The sequence below is a fragment of the Solea solea genome, chromosome 12, assembly GCF_958295425.1.
Source record: "Solea solea chromosome 12, fSolSol10.1, whole genome shotgun sequence".
In the NCBI taxonomy this organism is placed as follows: Eukaryota; Metazoa; Chordata; class Actinopteri; order Pleuronectiformes; family Soleidae; genus Solea; species Solea solea.
In genome coordinates this window covers 3,916,671-3,932,861 of record NC_081145.1, presented here as the reverse complement: position 1 = coordinate 3,932,861, position 16,191 = coordinate 3,916,671, and the positions used below count along the sequence as shown (strand labels likewise).

The following is a 16,191-nucleotide window of genomic DNA, read 5'->3' as shown; positions in this document are numbered from 1 at the left end:
TTTCATCTTTGTACAAAAAAATTATTACAAAGAGTATTTTGTGTAATTTCTAATACTGTGAAAGACAAAAGAAAAGCTGGTGACTAGAAATAAAAAGTGCAGCATTATTTCCACAGGATGACGCGCACACACAAACATACACAAACACACACACATACACAGTGGCAACATAAACAAAACAAACCCTCCACCATCTTATATTATATATTTTTCTCTATTGTGATTCAATATGAACTAATTTGCAGATATAAAGAGTTTGAAACAACAATAGAGGATTTAAATAAAATATAAACACCCAATGAGATTAATTATTGAATTCAGCTTGGAGATTAGGTGGTGGGTTGGTTTCTGGTGTGGAAAACAGAAATACAGTAAAAACATTGTAGTGCAGGAAGTTGGACATATTCAGTATTTGGTAAATTGTGAAACAGGAAAACAATTTTAAAGGCAGGTGGTGATGAAAAAAAGCCATTAACCTACATCATCAAAAGTTCTCTTCTCATTCATCATCTTCCTTTTCATCGTCACAAGCAGAATCCTGCTCGTCTTCTTCAGCCTCCTCCACTTCATCTTCACTGTCCTCTCTCTTCCTCTTCTTCTCCTCTTCCTCCTCCACTGCCTGCGGTTCATCTGACTTTTCTGTGTGATGCTCCAGCGTCGTCCCCGCGTTCCTCTTCAACAGTCCCCGGATGAGACAGAAGGTGGCGCTGCAGCCAATGAGTGTCCAGATGAGCGAGTGGGCAGGAACACCTCTGACCTGAGAGCGCAGCCACCTCACCACCTGGGCAACGGCTGTGTTGGACGTACGTGGAGGCGCTTTGTCCTGTAGATGAATAAAGATCAATATTCAAGTACACAGACATCTCTTTTGTCCTGTTTCTGATGAAGTACAATCAAGAGTCAAGTGATGATTTTAAACATGTATTTACTTTGAGGCCGTAGTGGCTGAGCATGCTCTCCAGGACTGTGTTTCCCAGGTGCACTGTGGGATAGAATTCCTCATCATAGACCCTCCTCCACCAGCGCTGAGGATAAGAACTGCCAACAAAGATCAATCACAGTTATTTGCTAAACACTAAACAATAAGAGTACATTAATTGTTCTAAGCATTTACTAACAGTTAATGTTTTAACAAACCATTTATTGATGTAATTCGTTTTAATGTAGTTATGAATCCATATATTATTCAAGGGTCTATAAAGCTCCTGTTAATGTCAGTAATAACTGTTAACTGACAGTTAAAATTACATTAAGCTTTACTTCAGTTAAAGGTTTCAGTTTTTTTCCCTTTAGTGACTCTTCATTCATATATAATATCACTAAATAATCATTACTTCTCCGCTAAGCATTACTCAAGCATAATTTGCCTTTATTCATGCTCCCTTAATGTAAAATGTAAAACATGCCTTCCCTTAATGAGCATTACTTAACTACAACTAAGCCTTTATTAACAATTATTACCGTTAATTAATGATCGCTCACTATAAAGTGGAAAACAAATGTTTAAAACCAGTGTTTACCAACTGGAAGTACATCTGATTTGCTTCATTGTTATTATTAATGTTGTTGTTATTAATATAATAATAAACATAGTAATAAGTAAACAACAATGTATTACATTTGTCTCACATAACATTAAAATGGTGTAGATTAGTGTGCAATGTCTTCTGTTAATAATTGATTCTATTAAGTGTCCATTTCATTCATTAAACATACTTAATATTCAGTTCTACTGTAAATAATTGAACATATGGTTGAATTTAGAGTTTCATGCGTTGTAGTTACTTTCCCTGATAACTAGTTACATTTACCATGCAGTAACTTACTTTTTTAAGTAATATGTCCAACACTGCTACCTACCTAAACAAACCAAGTACAGTCTACATAAAGATTTGTATGTTTTCAGGATGTGACTGCACACAAAAATGAAGGGAACTTAAAAAACATGTTTACCTGATGGTGACAGTAAAATCATGCTAGTACCTGTGAATAATATGGCAGTAATAGCACAGCACGTGTGTTCAGTGAAGTGTGGGATAAAGAGAGAACTGACCCGTCAGCCTGTGGTCGAGTGAACCAGTATCTGTAGCGGTGAGCTCGTATGTAGGCAGGAGGCTGCTGGTGGAAAGGATACTGCGACACATCTGTCTGGATCAACTCTATCACTGTACAACACAGGACAGAGCTTTCAGAGATTCACTTCTTACTGCAACTCAGACTTTGAGAGGGTGTGACATGCTTCTGGGGGAGCGTACCATCTTGCTTTCCCTGCAGCAGTCTGTACACCAGGCTGGTGAACCATGGAGACTCTGTGTGAGGCCCGAGGGCAGCGAACCACATCTGCCAGTCCAACCTGGGCTGGTGAGGCGTCAGCACAGGGGGAGGTGCACTCAGGTTCCCTGGTTTATACATGAACTCAATCTCCTAAAAGCCAAAAAAAACCACAATATATTATTTATTATTGTGCTTTATTATTTATTATGAAAAACTGTATTTATTGTACAGATTTTGAAAATAGAAATATCTTTTCCCGTACGTAATTATCAGTGTGATCATTCAGAAGCATATTTAGAACCAGCTTAATGCTCCACTGAATATAATATAATATAATAACCGTAATTATTTTGTTTTTTGTAGCCTTAGAACAAGACTTTTACATGTACTTTAGCCATGTTTCTACAGCAGCCTGAATGGACAAACCAGCCATACTGGTTCATATACATACATCTGTATTTATAAAGCACTTTTCTAGTCTTGATGACCACTCACTCACTCACTCACTCACACACACAGCACAACTACGTGCAGTAGGGTCAGTTGTACAAATGGCGAGAGAACACACAAGAGGAGGGCCTCATGTGGAGGATAAAGTGGTGGAAGATAGATGGACGGACAATGACGTGTCTAATCAAGCTGCTCCAGTCTTTCAGTTTTTGCATGATTGCATAAAATCAAAAACGGTGATATGAACCGAACCGAACCATTCACACACTGCCGGCACAGCTGTCAGGAGCAGTGTGGGGGTTAAGTGTCTTGCCCATCGACATGTAGACTAGCAGAGCCAGGGATCGAACCCACAATCTTCTAGTTGAAAGATGACTCACTCCACCACTGATTGCTGTCTCCCTTGTGGAAGCCCAGTGGAAGCTTACAATGCAAACAATAACAGATCCATCCACATAAACCCAAGACATGAACCATGTTAAAGCATTTGTGTCCATGGGAACCACATCAGCTGACATCTCATCCTGGTCATTGACTACAACAATGTTTCTGATATGTTTGGAAAAAATGGAGGGATGAATGGCAGACAAGTCCTGAATCTAGACCTTTAAACCTTCAGGATCCACAACAACTTAGTGTTGTATGTATTTTCACTCACCGTCCATGTGATTCCATCGTTGCTTCCCTCGATGACGACCTCTGGTCGTCCCCCAACGCCCGTCATCCGTCTGAAGAGGCCGTATGAGTTGACCAGCTGGAAACGATTAACAACCTCATTAGCACGACGCACTCCTGACCACAACCTGGCGTTGGAGTCATACTCGATGTAGGTGAACGGCACCTGAAACAGAAAAAGTTCCACATTCCACATTACAGAGTTATCCCACTGACTTGATATGAGGTTCAACATAATGTGAAGTTGCTAGTAACTGAGCTGCTAATTTTGCAACAGCACCAACCAGACTGACGGTGAACATGGCAACAGTAGCGGCAGCAAACACGGTCCACTGAAGTGTTCCACAAAACCTCTTCAGGAAACCACACACACAAGCACACCTACAAAAAAAAAAAGTCACATCATACTGAAAGTCTTCATGACAACACACTACGTCATTAAGTGTGCTGCTCTGCACTGATGAGAGTCCTACCTGAACATGGCTTTGACCATCTCCCAGGTCAGAGAGAGAACCCCAATCCAGATACATGGGATAGTAACAGTCTTCAGAAACTGGTTAAACTGGTGGTATGTGAATGCTGCAAGGACCAAACAATGTAAACAATAAGCTGAAAAATGATCACAACTTAAAAAATGCAGAGTTTGAATAATAATAATGACAGGGATAGGCATTTCTAGCAAAAATTCTATTCAAATATTCAATGGTATTATTTGTGGTATATTATAAATTCCAGTGCATGAAATCAAATAATGCAGGTTTCATAGTGTGTTGAGCTAACGAGATGCATTCAAGGATCCTTTTGAATTTCATCACTTCTGCAACACATGAAATCCACGAACTAAATGTTTGTTTTTTTGATATATTATGAATAGTCATTGGACCTGATCAAATTCTTATGCCCATCTGTAAATCATAATATAATCTTTAACTTTACTTTATTCAAATTAGGGCTTTGCAAACATATGATAATCTCATTGACAGATCAGGTGATCAGAATAATTATTAATAGCACACTTTTCTTATATAACTAATAATACTGTATAGCATATACTGGATACACAGATACACATACATCGTCTGTGTTCTTCTGCTTGTGATGGACGGATTTGAATTCAATTTTATGAACCAAGGAAGAAAGTTTGAAGGTGATTTTTAGGGATGCTCCAGAGATTTATTTTCTATCTTTTCTTTAATATAAATTCTAACATTGAAATATAACCAATTTTTCAGTCATGTACTTTCTGTTAAAATAAATGGAACAGGTTAACAGATAAATTCTTCAAGACTAACAATCACAGTCTAGATGTGTTGTCACTGCAATACTAAATAGCGCCACAAGGTGGTGTCGCCTCCTGCTCCGTGGACATCCCTAAGAAGCAACTCCCAGTACGGAGTTGGTGCTGGTTGTACCGTCTACGTCTTACTGCTCAAGCATGATTAGTGAACGTAGTGCCGTGAAGACCTGGATTTGTATGTCGATGCGAAAACTGTAGAATAAAGCTGATTTTTTAAAACTTTAACTTCAACAGTTTTAACTAAAACTGTTAAGTTGTGTGAGATAAATACGTCTATTGATACAGAAACTGTTTTTCCTCAACATTTAATTATTTCAATGTTAGAATCCCATCAACAGATAAATGGTGCTGCGCTGTGTGTGTGGCAGCTGGCTGAGAGGGGGCGGAAACGACTATTTTAGCAATATAGTGTCACATTTCTATCAATATCTCTTGCATTTATCATCCAAACAACATCAAGGTCAACACCGTGCACACTGTTGTCCTTATTAAGTCACCTGCCAAGTTTGAAGTCTGTCAAGCGCACAGTTGGACAGTTATATGATGAACAGACAGACAGATGTTCTTTGCATTTATAGATATGCAACTAGCAACAATACCTAATATGTTGGATTCCAAAAATAAATTATTGACACGATATATTATGTGCAAAGATGTGTCTAAGCCGCCCACAGTGTCAATACACTCACTTTTTGGAAAAAAGGATCACCACCAAAATATGATCATTTCCTCTCCATGGAACATGAGAAAATGTGTCTGTCCTTTTCTAATGCTACTTATACAGCACACAGACAGACAGACAAAGCCAAAAACATGACCTCCTTGGCAGAGGTAATAATGGGGTATCGCAACGCCTCTAATGTGTACACACACACACACACCTGTCCTGGATGAGATGCCACTCTTTGTTTGATCCAGCTGCAGGTCAAAGCATAGAACTGATCCAAAGATAATCAAAGACCAGACAGCCAGCTCCACAAGGTAACACAGCCATGACCACACCCTGGACTCTGGTCAGAGCACAAACAGAAAAACAAGCATGTGTGATACTCTGTTAAATACAAAATACAAAAAGATCAGGTCCAAACAGCCGCTTTTTATGCAGCAATCAATAGCACACATACACACATCAGTTAAAACTGCAAAAACCTTTTTTTAATATGATAATTTAAGCTTATAAATGGACTAATAATGGACACAAACATAAATACATTATCCCACATGTTTATCCTACCACTGTTGGGGCTCCTGTCTGCCTTGCGTAGCCAGAAGTGAACGTGCTGATCGTCCAGCAGAGACAGACAGAGGATCATTGTCAGCAAGTTGAAGAAGTTGTAGTTTCCAGACAAGACGATCAGCACTTGGAGCAGCATCTACACAAACAAGACAATTTAAGAGGAGTAAATATGGTTATACTAAGCACAAGCTTGTCATCGCAGACACGACAAAAACTTTTAACATTACATATATTGATGGATGGAATCAACACATTTGATTGAATTAGAGAAACTCAATCAATAACACTTCTTTCATTTTAAGCCTAATTATTTGTGTTATAGCAGAATTTGACCATATTCATAATCACTTTAATTGATTATAACAGATCATAAACAGTAGATATTTTATTTTAGAGTGTATTCACAGCGTATTGTCACTAACATCTCAAAAGGAGAGTCCAGAGAAACAACCTGTGTGCAGCTTTATATCCACATATATCTCGTGTATCTGGATATAGCCTAAACAGATATTTTTTATAGGCCACATTGGCCAGCCTTACCCACCTGCAAATAAAAGGAGCCAATTCGGAGTCTGCGTAGAGGACTGAAGAACAAAAAAGGTACAGCAATCTCAATGACGAAGGTTGCCACCACACTGAGCTTCTGCCACCACACTGGCAACTGGTGAGCAAACCAGGCCGGAGGAGTGGGAATGCACTGAGTCTCATAGTGGTACGTCAAAGCTGTAAGAAGAGTTAATGAGATGTCGTAAGAGATTAAGTTCAGCTTCTGGTGTTTTACATTCTTAAACACAATAGAGTAGTGGTTCCCATCTATTTTTCACCACTGTACACATTAGAGATGGCTCAATACCACATTCTTAAAATTAAAACAGTGTTGTGACTCCCCCATGGAGCTTTTGGGGGGGGGTCAGGTATGTGTGTACCTGTGAGGCCCCACCACGTGGGACAGCGTGATGTGAGCTTCACCACACCAGAGGCAAACATCAGCCTGAAGAGCAGCCAGCGGATCAACCAGAAGGTCATGCCATCGTGCTCTCTGACCCCTCGTGACCCTCGGATTAGTGACAGAGGAGCAACAAGGATACAGAGGAAGCCTGTCTCTAGCAGCAGGTTGTCCCTGTTATAAAAGAACAAGAAAAAACAGAATATTTAAAACTATCTATAATAAAATGTTGATCAGTATTTATTTGTGGTGGTGACAAAAGATAAATTAATGTATGTGCTCTGATAAATGTAAAAACTGTAGAACTGCAGTGGGTCAGTCTGTAATCCCTCCTCAGGACAAATTACATTCCTGCTGCTCAGGAATGTGGTTTGTTTTGAGATTAGATGTGAGAAAGCTTTTAGGAGACATTTGCTGCGTTCAGACTTGTGCTTCATGTGAACGGATCACTCACTCAGGGTGGATGTTAATACCACGTCTGAACAGGGTCTAAGTAACGCTACTGTCAGTTAGTTCTTCATTATATTAGCATAACACTCACCACTGGAAGTAGAGAAAGACCTGGCCCACCTGAAAGAGACAAATATGTACAATGAGTATAAGCTGGACATTTCAGACAGTGGCACCATCTTTGGTCATGTGCACAGGAGGGACAGTGACTAAATTGGACAAAGGATGTTGAAGATGGAGCTGCCAGGCAGGAGGAAACGAGGAAGACCACAGAGAAGGTTCACAGATGTTGTGAAGGAGGACATGAGGACAGTTAGTGTAACAGAAGAGGACACAAGGGAGAGGACAAGATGGAGGCAGATGATCTGCTGTGGCGAGCCCTAAAGAGAGAAGCCACAAGAAGTAGAAGGAGAAAAAAAAGATACAAGTCTACCTGGTACATGGACAGGTATAAGGCCCAGAGGCAGAAGAACACCACGCTGCCTCGCAGAGCCTCCACCAGTGTAGCAGCGAGGCTCAGTGCTGCTCCTATGAGGCACAGCAGCTCCATGGCGGTGTGTGTGTCCAGGCCGAGCCGAGGCCCGAGCCACAGCAGAGTGGGAGAGGACAGTAGCTGTTCCATCAGGGGCTTACCGCTGTACCGCAGCTGCCGACGAGCCGGCAACAGTCCCTCGTTACCATAGAGACCTGCAAATCAACACAAACTTGTAAACATGTGAAAGGACCAACATTCAAGACTCATGCAGAAAAATGTGCAACTTCAATGCTTCAAGGCAGCACTTCTCCAGGTGTCAAGAAATGCATGTATTTGCTGTAACATTTACGTTTATTACTGAATAGTGCATTACCCATTCAATGTTTACTTTTTTACCAATATCTCTGATCTCTTATCTTATAAAGTCATTGCTGCACACACTGGTGCCTCAGTCAGTCACCTGCCAAGTTTGAAGCCTGTCAAGCTGTTACGTGATTAACACTTTTTTTTTTTTTAGCAATTTTTTGTTTTTAATCAAAGATTAATTCTATGAAACATTAAAGAAAGTGTCATAGTGCCAAAACTTAACAGGTCCAGATGAAATTCCTGCAAAGGTCTTCACAATACAATTGTTTACGATAATAATAAAAGCTTACAAGGTTTACAGTGTTAATATACAACTATAATACATAGGTTTATGATGATACATGACAAAGGAAAGCAGAATAACACATGATTAGAGAGACTGACAGTGAAATGAGGAACTAATTATAACAGTTAACTATTTGTTTCCATTTCAATTAAGCTTTTCCTGTTTTGTGTAGGAACATGTGTACATTTTTATAGTATATATTATATATATTTAAAAGGCAAGCTGGCCAGGAGTGTGTCCATACTTTGGAGGGCACAAAAACTATTAAACCAGAAGGCACTGTACTTGTTGTACTGCGCACTAGTCTCTCCACACCTGCAATACGGCGCAGAGGTCTGGGGACACACTTACAAAACCAATACTTATCCCCTGTTTATACTCCAAAAAAGAGCCTTGAGAATCCTACATTATGACAGTTACAGAGAACATACAAATCAACTATTTACCAAATCAAAAATACTTAAATTCTATGACTTAATAAAATACCGCACAGTAGAGATGATTTATAGGGTTGCCAACAAAAACCTCCCTCACAATCTACAGACATTATTCCTGAACAGAGGAGAGGGACACAATCTAAGAGGGAACATGAGGTTTAGGCAGAGAAGGGTAAGAACTACATTAAAATCCTTTACTGTATCGGTCACGGGGGTCAGACAGTGGAACAATCTGGATGAGGAGATGAAAAAATCAGCAAAACTGAGTGTATTTAAAAAGAAGTATGTAGAGATGACTATTAATCGATAAAGAATGACACAGAAGGAAAGTATGACAAAGGTCAGGGACAGAAATCTGTAGACACTGTGGGAAACGGTGCGACGGAACATCATGGACACATGTACAGACACACATGGAGTCTGAGTTGACTGTCTAGAGCTAGACTATATCTCTGAGTGCTACCAGATGCTGAAACATGTTTTCTTTGTCAAAATGTCATAAAAAAAAAAAAAAAGAGGAAATGAAATATATGATGATAATGGGGGCGGGACTAGTTAAGCTTTGCTTCTCCCGCTTTCCCTTTCGGTTATGTATATTGTGTGAACTGCACTGTTATGTGATGAGTGATCTAAATGTCATGACCGAAATAAATAAATAAATAAATAAATAGTAGTCATGGAACAACAAATATTCTGTCACAAATACTATGACTTAAATTACGTCATTTTACACTATTACTAAGATTATTATAAACACACAGTTAAAAAAATTTTATGCATAAACATATGGGCAGTTTTTCGTTTTTTATGTGCACAAATACAGACAAGGGAACAGATCAACTATTTAATTAGTTACCTAAATTATTTTTAAGGATTGTAATAAACAAAAACAAGTTGCTAACAATGGCTGCAACTGAAGATTATGGTCTACAATGATTTTCTCAATGAATCATTTGGTCCATAAAATGTCAGACAACGTTGAAAAATGTTCATCTGTTTCCCAAACTTTAAAATAACGATGATGTCAAAAGTCTTGTTTTGTCCACAAACCAGTTATTCAGTTTGAAGGAGCACAGAAACCATAAAATGTCAAATATAAAGAACTTATTTTAATCATTAAAACAACAACAACACTGAAACAGATTCATCATCACCCAAATCGTTGCAGACCGTGATACTCATAAATGCTATAAAAAATCTTCATGAAGTCCTGGATACAGGCTCCCACTAGTGGCATTTGGAGAAAGTCACTCAAAAGATTTACATCTAATATTATAACAATAAAGGACATTTAACTCACCGTCACAGCTTTTTATCGCGATGCACGATAATATAATATATTGTCCCATCCATGTTCCATAGATAAATATGATCTAGTTTCCGTAAACTACTATAAACAATGTGAAAATCACATACTCTCATTCCCCTCTCACAGTCCATTCAGTGGAAACATCCAGCATTTATATCTGTGACACGGTTTGAAGAAAAAAAAATGATTTTGTTAAAACTGAAAATGTATATATATATTTATACATATATATGTACAGTACATAAATATATATATACACATATGTTAGCTTGTAGAGAAACTTCCAGTAGGTTCTGCAGAGCGCGAGAGGCGGAGGAACATCATGAAGACTGGGCGCCAAGTTCGTAGCTAACAAGCTATCATCACTCACACACACACACACACACAGGGAGCAGCAGTAAGTTAGGTAGCCAAATGTCACCGTAGCGCATATATTATGTGTGTGTGTGTGTGTCTCACCTGGTATTTGCACGTAAAGGGAAACGAAGGCAGAGAGGTAAATGAGCGCCATGCACCAGAGGAACATGCGCCGCGGCAGTGTTATCTCCCCCATGTCTGAGCTGTCTCGGCCGAGGACCTGAATCTGAACAGCCGCTGTCCTACGGCAGCAGCGACGGGAAGCAGGGCGCACCGGAGCGGACGGACACGTAGTTGAAAAAAAAGGTAGCAAGTTCACCCGTTCAGCCTCACGATGTCGCTGCAGTTTGTGATGCCCGTTGTGCTGCATTCACGACGCATCTGATAAAACACAATTTATTTGATCAATATAATTGTTTTAATATGTGTTCCCATATACTATTATATTGCTGTTTGTGTCTTATTGTACGGTTTATACAATTTTTTTCGAATTTGGATTTTTAAATTCGATCTTTTAACTTTGATTTGGTCATTTTGACCTGACCTTGCTGCTGTAAAAAAGTGCTTTTTCCCCTGCAATACTGGATTATCTAATCTAATCTGAAATGTAAAAGTACATTATCACCAACAAAATGAATACAAAGTATATTACTGAAATTATGATTATTACTACGTTTTCAGAGTAATTAAAATGAGTCAGCATTATTTCACCACCTCAATATTTGAATTTTTGGCATTTTAATCCCTGTTTAACGTAAAATATTGTCTCTTTTCAGTAATATAGTATGGGTTTTGTCAAAATACCGTCAAACTTTGACCTTTGTGATAAAAAGTAAGCATATTCAATCATTTTATTTGAAAAGGTATTAAAAATTGTGCCTGGGTTTGACATTCAGTCAATGAAAATGAGATAAACAAAACAACACACTGACATATTGCCAGAAATGTTAAGATCAATCAGATATTAATGATTGAATCAACAATGGTTTCAGTAGTTCCAAATGTGAGAATTAACTTTTTCATTTCATGGGTTTTTGTTTTTCTACATCGACAACTTGATTGCATCACCATGGTGATTTCACTCATTTCTGACATTAGAGACACAACTCATAAAAAACATATGTATAGGCATGATTCAGACGTTATCAGTGATGACAAACAGAGGCATTTTGGTTTGAGTTTATTGTGTATTGAGACTTACCAGGCAAACATACAGATTCAAAGCAACAGAAAAGTGGGCTCTGCATGCTGCTAAAACAAGAGCATCTCAGTATGTACATTCAAGTTTTACACACAAGTATGAGAAACTGATCACAAAGCCCTGATCACACAACAGATTAGAGGTACCACTAAATATCTGACAATGACAGTTAAAACATCAGGGATTCATTGCACAAGCAACATGAGCAATATAAACTTCATGATAGAAAAATATTAAAAATCTGATTTAGAGAACATAAAGTTTCAGGTGGCACCTTCACAGAGAGATGCGTTCGTTTCCAGCATAAGAGTCAGATCAGTAGTACGACTTATTTGGTAAATAACTGCCAATGCAATAATCTTGGCAAAAAGATGTGAAATTTGACTTTAATAGTGAAAGGCATCAAGAGAAGAAACTGACGTGCACACACCGCTCCAGGTGTAGTTCAGTCAAAAAGATTTTCAGCAACTTCCATATTTGTATTATATCAGTTTCCCTCTCTACGTCCAAGGTGACCAAAAATGGCATAGAAATTATTATTATTTAAGATAAAGCAATCAAAATACTTTTTCTACAAAAATATGCTATCTGTAGATATGTACATCTGTATATGGTGCACATCTGTATATGATCCATTTATTAACATGCGTAACTCGAGTCACTCCAGACATTTAGAACAAAAAGAAACATGGTTGTAATCTGTGGCATCATTATTTGACACTTACTGATGGAATTTGGACAGGATACTGCAACGAGCAATACTGTAACAGCAATCAAGATGATTAATCAACAATAATCAATACAAACTCGAATTTGGAAATTAAAACATGACACAAATGAATGATTACATGATTATAACAAAATGGCGTTAAAGGTTTTCCTTCACCGTTTGGATTTTAGCCTTAAAACTGATATCCCAGACTGCCAGGAAGCCATGGTGATGTTTATATAAATGGACAAATGAACATTCGACATGCATGTTACCTACAGCACATTCAGACCTGGTACAAACATCAACCCTGAGTGGACATCTTGAAGTAGGACTGTTAACCCTTTGGCATTAAAATGCATCCTGGATGCGTCAAGATTAAATCCATGATGCTACATTACTGCCATCTTCTGAAATCATTACACTCCTGCACCATCCAGTCTCTCATTATCTTTGTTTCTTCACATCTAATGTCAATTTCTTGTGTTTGTAAGGAGTCTGATGTTGGCGTGTGTGTGTGCATGAGAGTAAAAAAAAAATGAGAGACAAAAAGATGAGCTCCAGTTATTCAAATAACACATTTTTTTTTTTTTTTTTTACCATTTTTACAATTAGAATAAGAAATCATGTGCGAATCAGTGTTACTATTGTGGCAGTGGTGTATGAGCACCGATAAGTGTAAAAATACTGTGAAACTGCAGCAAACTGGTGGAAATCAGCTGAGGAGACAATCTCCGTCTCTATGTTGGCTCAGAGGAAGGAGTGTTTAGTCACTCAGGATGAATGTCATTACCAGGTCTGATAAGGTCTAACACTGCGGGAAAGACTGGATGTTTGTTTTTTTCTCGTCCCTTTTGGCATGTCCATTTCCTGCCTCATGTGATCCTCGGCTGGACATTATGAGTCATAGCTGCCGTAGCACATGTCATTGGTGCAAAACAAAGGAATGGCTGACGTTTTAGCTGTGGGTGAGCCCACTCTGGACGGCTGCAATACACAGGCAGAAATATATGGCTGAGATTGATGATGCTAAATACTCTAACATTGGTTTTCCATGCAGAATTGCTCTCGTTAAATAGAAGAACACAAAGAGGAACTATCTTATATTAATACAGATGTTTTTGAGGGTATGTGTGAGTACATGTTCTTTGTCATCTGTGTCCACAGAATTGTAAGGCAGGCATTAAAGACTCATTTGGACGGCTCGTTGAGTGGATTCATTCAGACTGAGTGTCATGTGGCTCCACTAGTGCAGGTCTGTCCAATGCTTGTTGTTGAGGACATGGGCTCCTGGTCTGTCTCCAAGACACAGATGACGGCATCCCCACTCACATTGATGAGACACTGAGCCTAGAGGAGGAACAAGGAGACCCCACGTTAAAAACACCTTGGAGGATTCACAAAAATAGCAGAGTATTTTCTTCTCCTTGCAAAGATTAAAACGATTAAAACTCATCGTTGTTTCTCAGAATTTTATATTGCCAACTGTTGTTTTTGTTGCATAAATAAAACTAATTTCATGGCCTTATATAGACAACATGTAATTTCTGCTGCTGAGAGTCTATCTCAAAACAATAACTTTGGTGGCTTTGGGGAGCAGCGTGGAGATCATAAGTGTCAGCTCACTTCCTGATTTAGTGATTAATTCCCTTTTTCCCAAATCCCTTGCATACACCACACAACAATCAGCGGTTTTTAAAAATGAAGTTTGTTTTTCTGTCTCTCTCTGCTGAACAGCTCGTACATGTCTATATTTGTGACACGCATCACAAACACAACAATCCTGTACCTGTTTCAAAGTAAGAGCAGTGTTACTGTTCCCCGGTTCCATTCATTTTTAGGCTTCAATTGTGAAATATTACAGGACCAGGACACTGAATGAGTCCGGGCATTTTATTGAGTTCAGAGGAGTATTTAGAATGTCTAGTCTAGTTTATTATTTGTAGTGATTTTCAAAGACAAACCCTATGTAAAACAGCAGCAGCTGCAAAAGCCAATGAATGATGCAGAGATACTACACAACCACCTACTTTGTATTTTATAATGTACATGAATATGTAAATTTGCCCACTCCCTATTTCTATTCATCATGCAACAATTCTTTGGCTAGCGATCACACTCTTAACAATGGCTAGTGTTATAAGATAGAAGGTTTTTGAGACTGTCATTGGTCCACTATTCCCAAAGTGGAACTGTCATGAATATTTCAAATAAATACATGGGCACATAAATAAAAAACTTGGTTTTTAACAACAGTCTAAAATGTGTTGTGAATGTAAATGTAAATGCACATGTTAAGTCTGTGTTTCTATACTGTGCATGAGTGCCATAGAATACCTGGTTCTTATGTGGATTTTCCATTAACATACACTCCTTCATGCTGTAGGACACTACTGCATTACCGCCTAGGGCTGCTACATGAGCTCGCACCATCGCAAACACCTCTGCTATGAACGAATGCAGGAAGCCACTAACACCGCCTTCCTGCAGAGGAGAAACACACGCACACGTTTTAAGTTTATCTTCATGTTTTGTAAGAAATGATGAATGATGATGTCAGCTCATACCTCCCGCAAGGACGTTGTCTCTCTGATGAAAAACATATTGATAATCCCCAGATATTTAAGGATGCGTGTCCCAGGGAGGAAAGAGAGCGGCGTCATCTTCACCACGGTGACGGAACCGCCCCCAAAGGAGCGGTTGGAGCGCAGCGATCTGGAACGTCCCTCAGGCAACGGACTGCAGCGATCCAAAGAGGAGGCTGCAGGTACAGAGAGAGCAGAGAGAAGTCCAGAAGAGCGGATATGAAAAGAAAACAAAGGGACAGGAGAGAAAAAAAAAGTATACATACCAGAAAATATTAAAAATAGTGGAAAATAAATAAAAAGCAGTTGTGAACTCTGAAGCAAAAGGAATGTCAATGTGCAATGTACGTGCAAAAAATGCAACCCTGTTAGCATTTGCATTTGTGTGTGTGTAAGTTCATGTGTGACTTCACATGCAGTAGTAGCAGTACTCTGCCATGCATGTCATGCAGTTGAGGCAAACAGACAGGACACATACACAGTGTCTGCAGACAGACGGACAGACCTGGGCACAGCTGTGTAAGTTGACGTGTGTGAATACAATCTTCGCAGTACAGTGAGGTACACGGAAAGAATATTTGGACCTGTGTGCATTTGTGGAAGAGGCTTGAGAAATGGAGACGGACAGAGACAGCTATGAGCTGAGGGAAACATGTATATGAGCCAGAGTGTGAAAGATGCTCCGTTATTTGCATGACGTGACTTGCGTCCCATTAGATCAGGAGCCTTCAGGGCAACACATTACACTGGATTTCACTTACTGTGGATTGAAAATCACAACAAGTCTTGCAGAAAATCATTGTCCTCTTCCATACTTTAACGATGACAAGATACACTACATAGACAAAAGTACTGGACCACCAACACATTCTAAATTCATAGGGGAGGGTGTGAACTTTGAGGGGATGGGCGTGTCTGGGGAGATGGGAGGAGTTAGATGGATAACTTTGTGAACTTCAATGAGAAAATCTGAACTGTGATGAAGAGAATGAGACTGAAGAACTTTGAATTGTGGAGCGCAGCATTACAGCCTGTTGGAAATTATTAGAAGAGGAAGAACTTCCACTCTTCTGGGAAGGCTTTCTGCAACATTTTGGAGTTTGTGAGGTCAGACAGTTAGTACGTTTACATGACATT

The 16,191-nt window shown here is 39.1% G+C and overlaps 2 protein-coding genes across 16 annotated transcripts in view; both read right to left on the bottom strand.

Moving 5' to 3' along the window:
* Window positions 1-33: 33 nt before the first annotated feature.
* On the bottom strand, window positions 34-10,879 carry lmf2a (lipase maturation factor 2a). Its single transcript, XM_058645420.1, has 14 exons — window positions 10,662-10,879; window positions 7,763-8,016; window positions 7,421-7,449; window positions 6,860-7,053; window positions 6,478-6,656; window positions 5,931-6,069; window positions 5,578-5,706; window positions 3,873-3,978; window positions 3,684-3,780; window positions 3,383-3,565; window positions 2,256-2,424; window positions 2,054-2,165; window positions 930-1,038; window positions 34-823 (listed from the first exon to the last, which is right to left on the bottom strand). Exons 1-14 carry the CDS (start codon window positions 10,753-10,755, stop codon window positions 500-502), a joined length of 2,118 nt encoding a protein of 705 aa, XP_058501403.1. The 5' UTR covers window positions 10,756-10,879; the 3' UTR covers window positions 34-499.
* Window positions 10,880-11,722: 843 nt separating this feature from the next.
* c2cd5 (C2 calcium dependent domain containing 5) overlaps window positions 11,723-16,191 on the bottom strand; it is a 36,277-nt gene continuing 31,808 nt past the window's right edge. For all 15 annotated transcript variants that reach the window (XM_058644656.1, XM_058644658.1, XM_058644666.1 and 12 more), the window contains 3 exons: window positions 15,037-15,230; window positions 14,807-14,953; window positions 11,723-13,819 (listed from right to left, as the gene is read on the bottom strand). In XM_058644656.1, coding sequence (XP_058500639.1) covers window positions 13,703-13,819; window positions 14,807-14,953; window positions 15,037-15,230 — 458 coding nt within the window. In that variant the 3' untranslated portion in view covers window positions 11,723-13,702. The remainder of the gene's footprint in view (window positions 13,820-14,806; window positions 14,954-15,036; window positions 15,231-16,191) is intronic.

What these genes read in the sequence shown, in the direction of transcription:
- lmf2a (XM_058645420.1), bottom strand. Translation starts at nt 10,755, where the DNA reads ATGGGGGAGATAACACTGCCGCGGCGCATGTTCCTCTGGTGCATGGCG. An exon ending in TGGCATCTCATCCAGGACAG is followed by an intron (nt 3,979 to 5,577) that starts GTGTGTGTGTGT and finishes TGGTCCTTGCAG; the next exon opens with CATTCACATACCACCAGTTT. An exon ending in ACTCGACCACAGGCTGACGG is followed by an intron (nt 1,039 to 2,053) that starts GTCAGTTCTCTC and finishes CTTTGTTGGCAG; the next exon opens with TTCTTATCCTCAGCGCTGGT.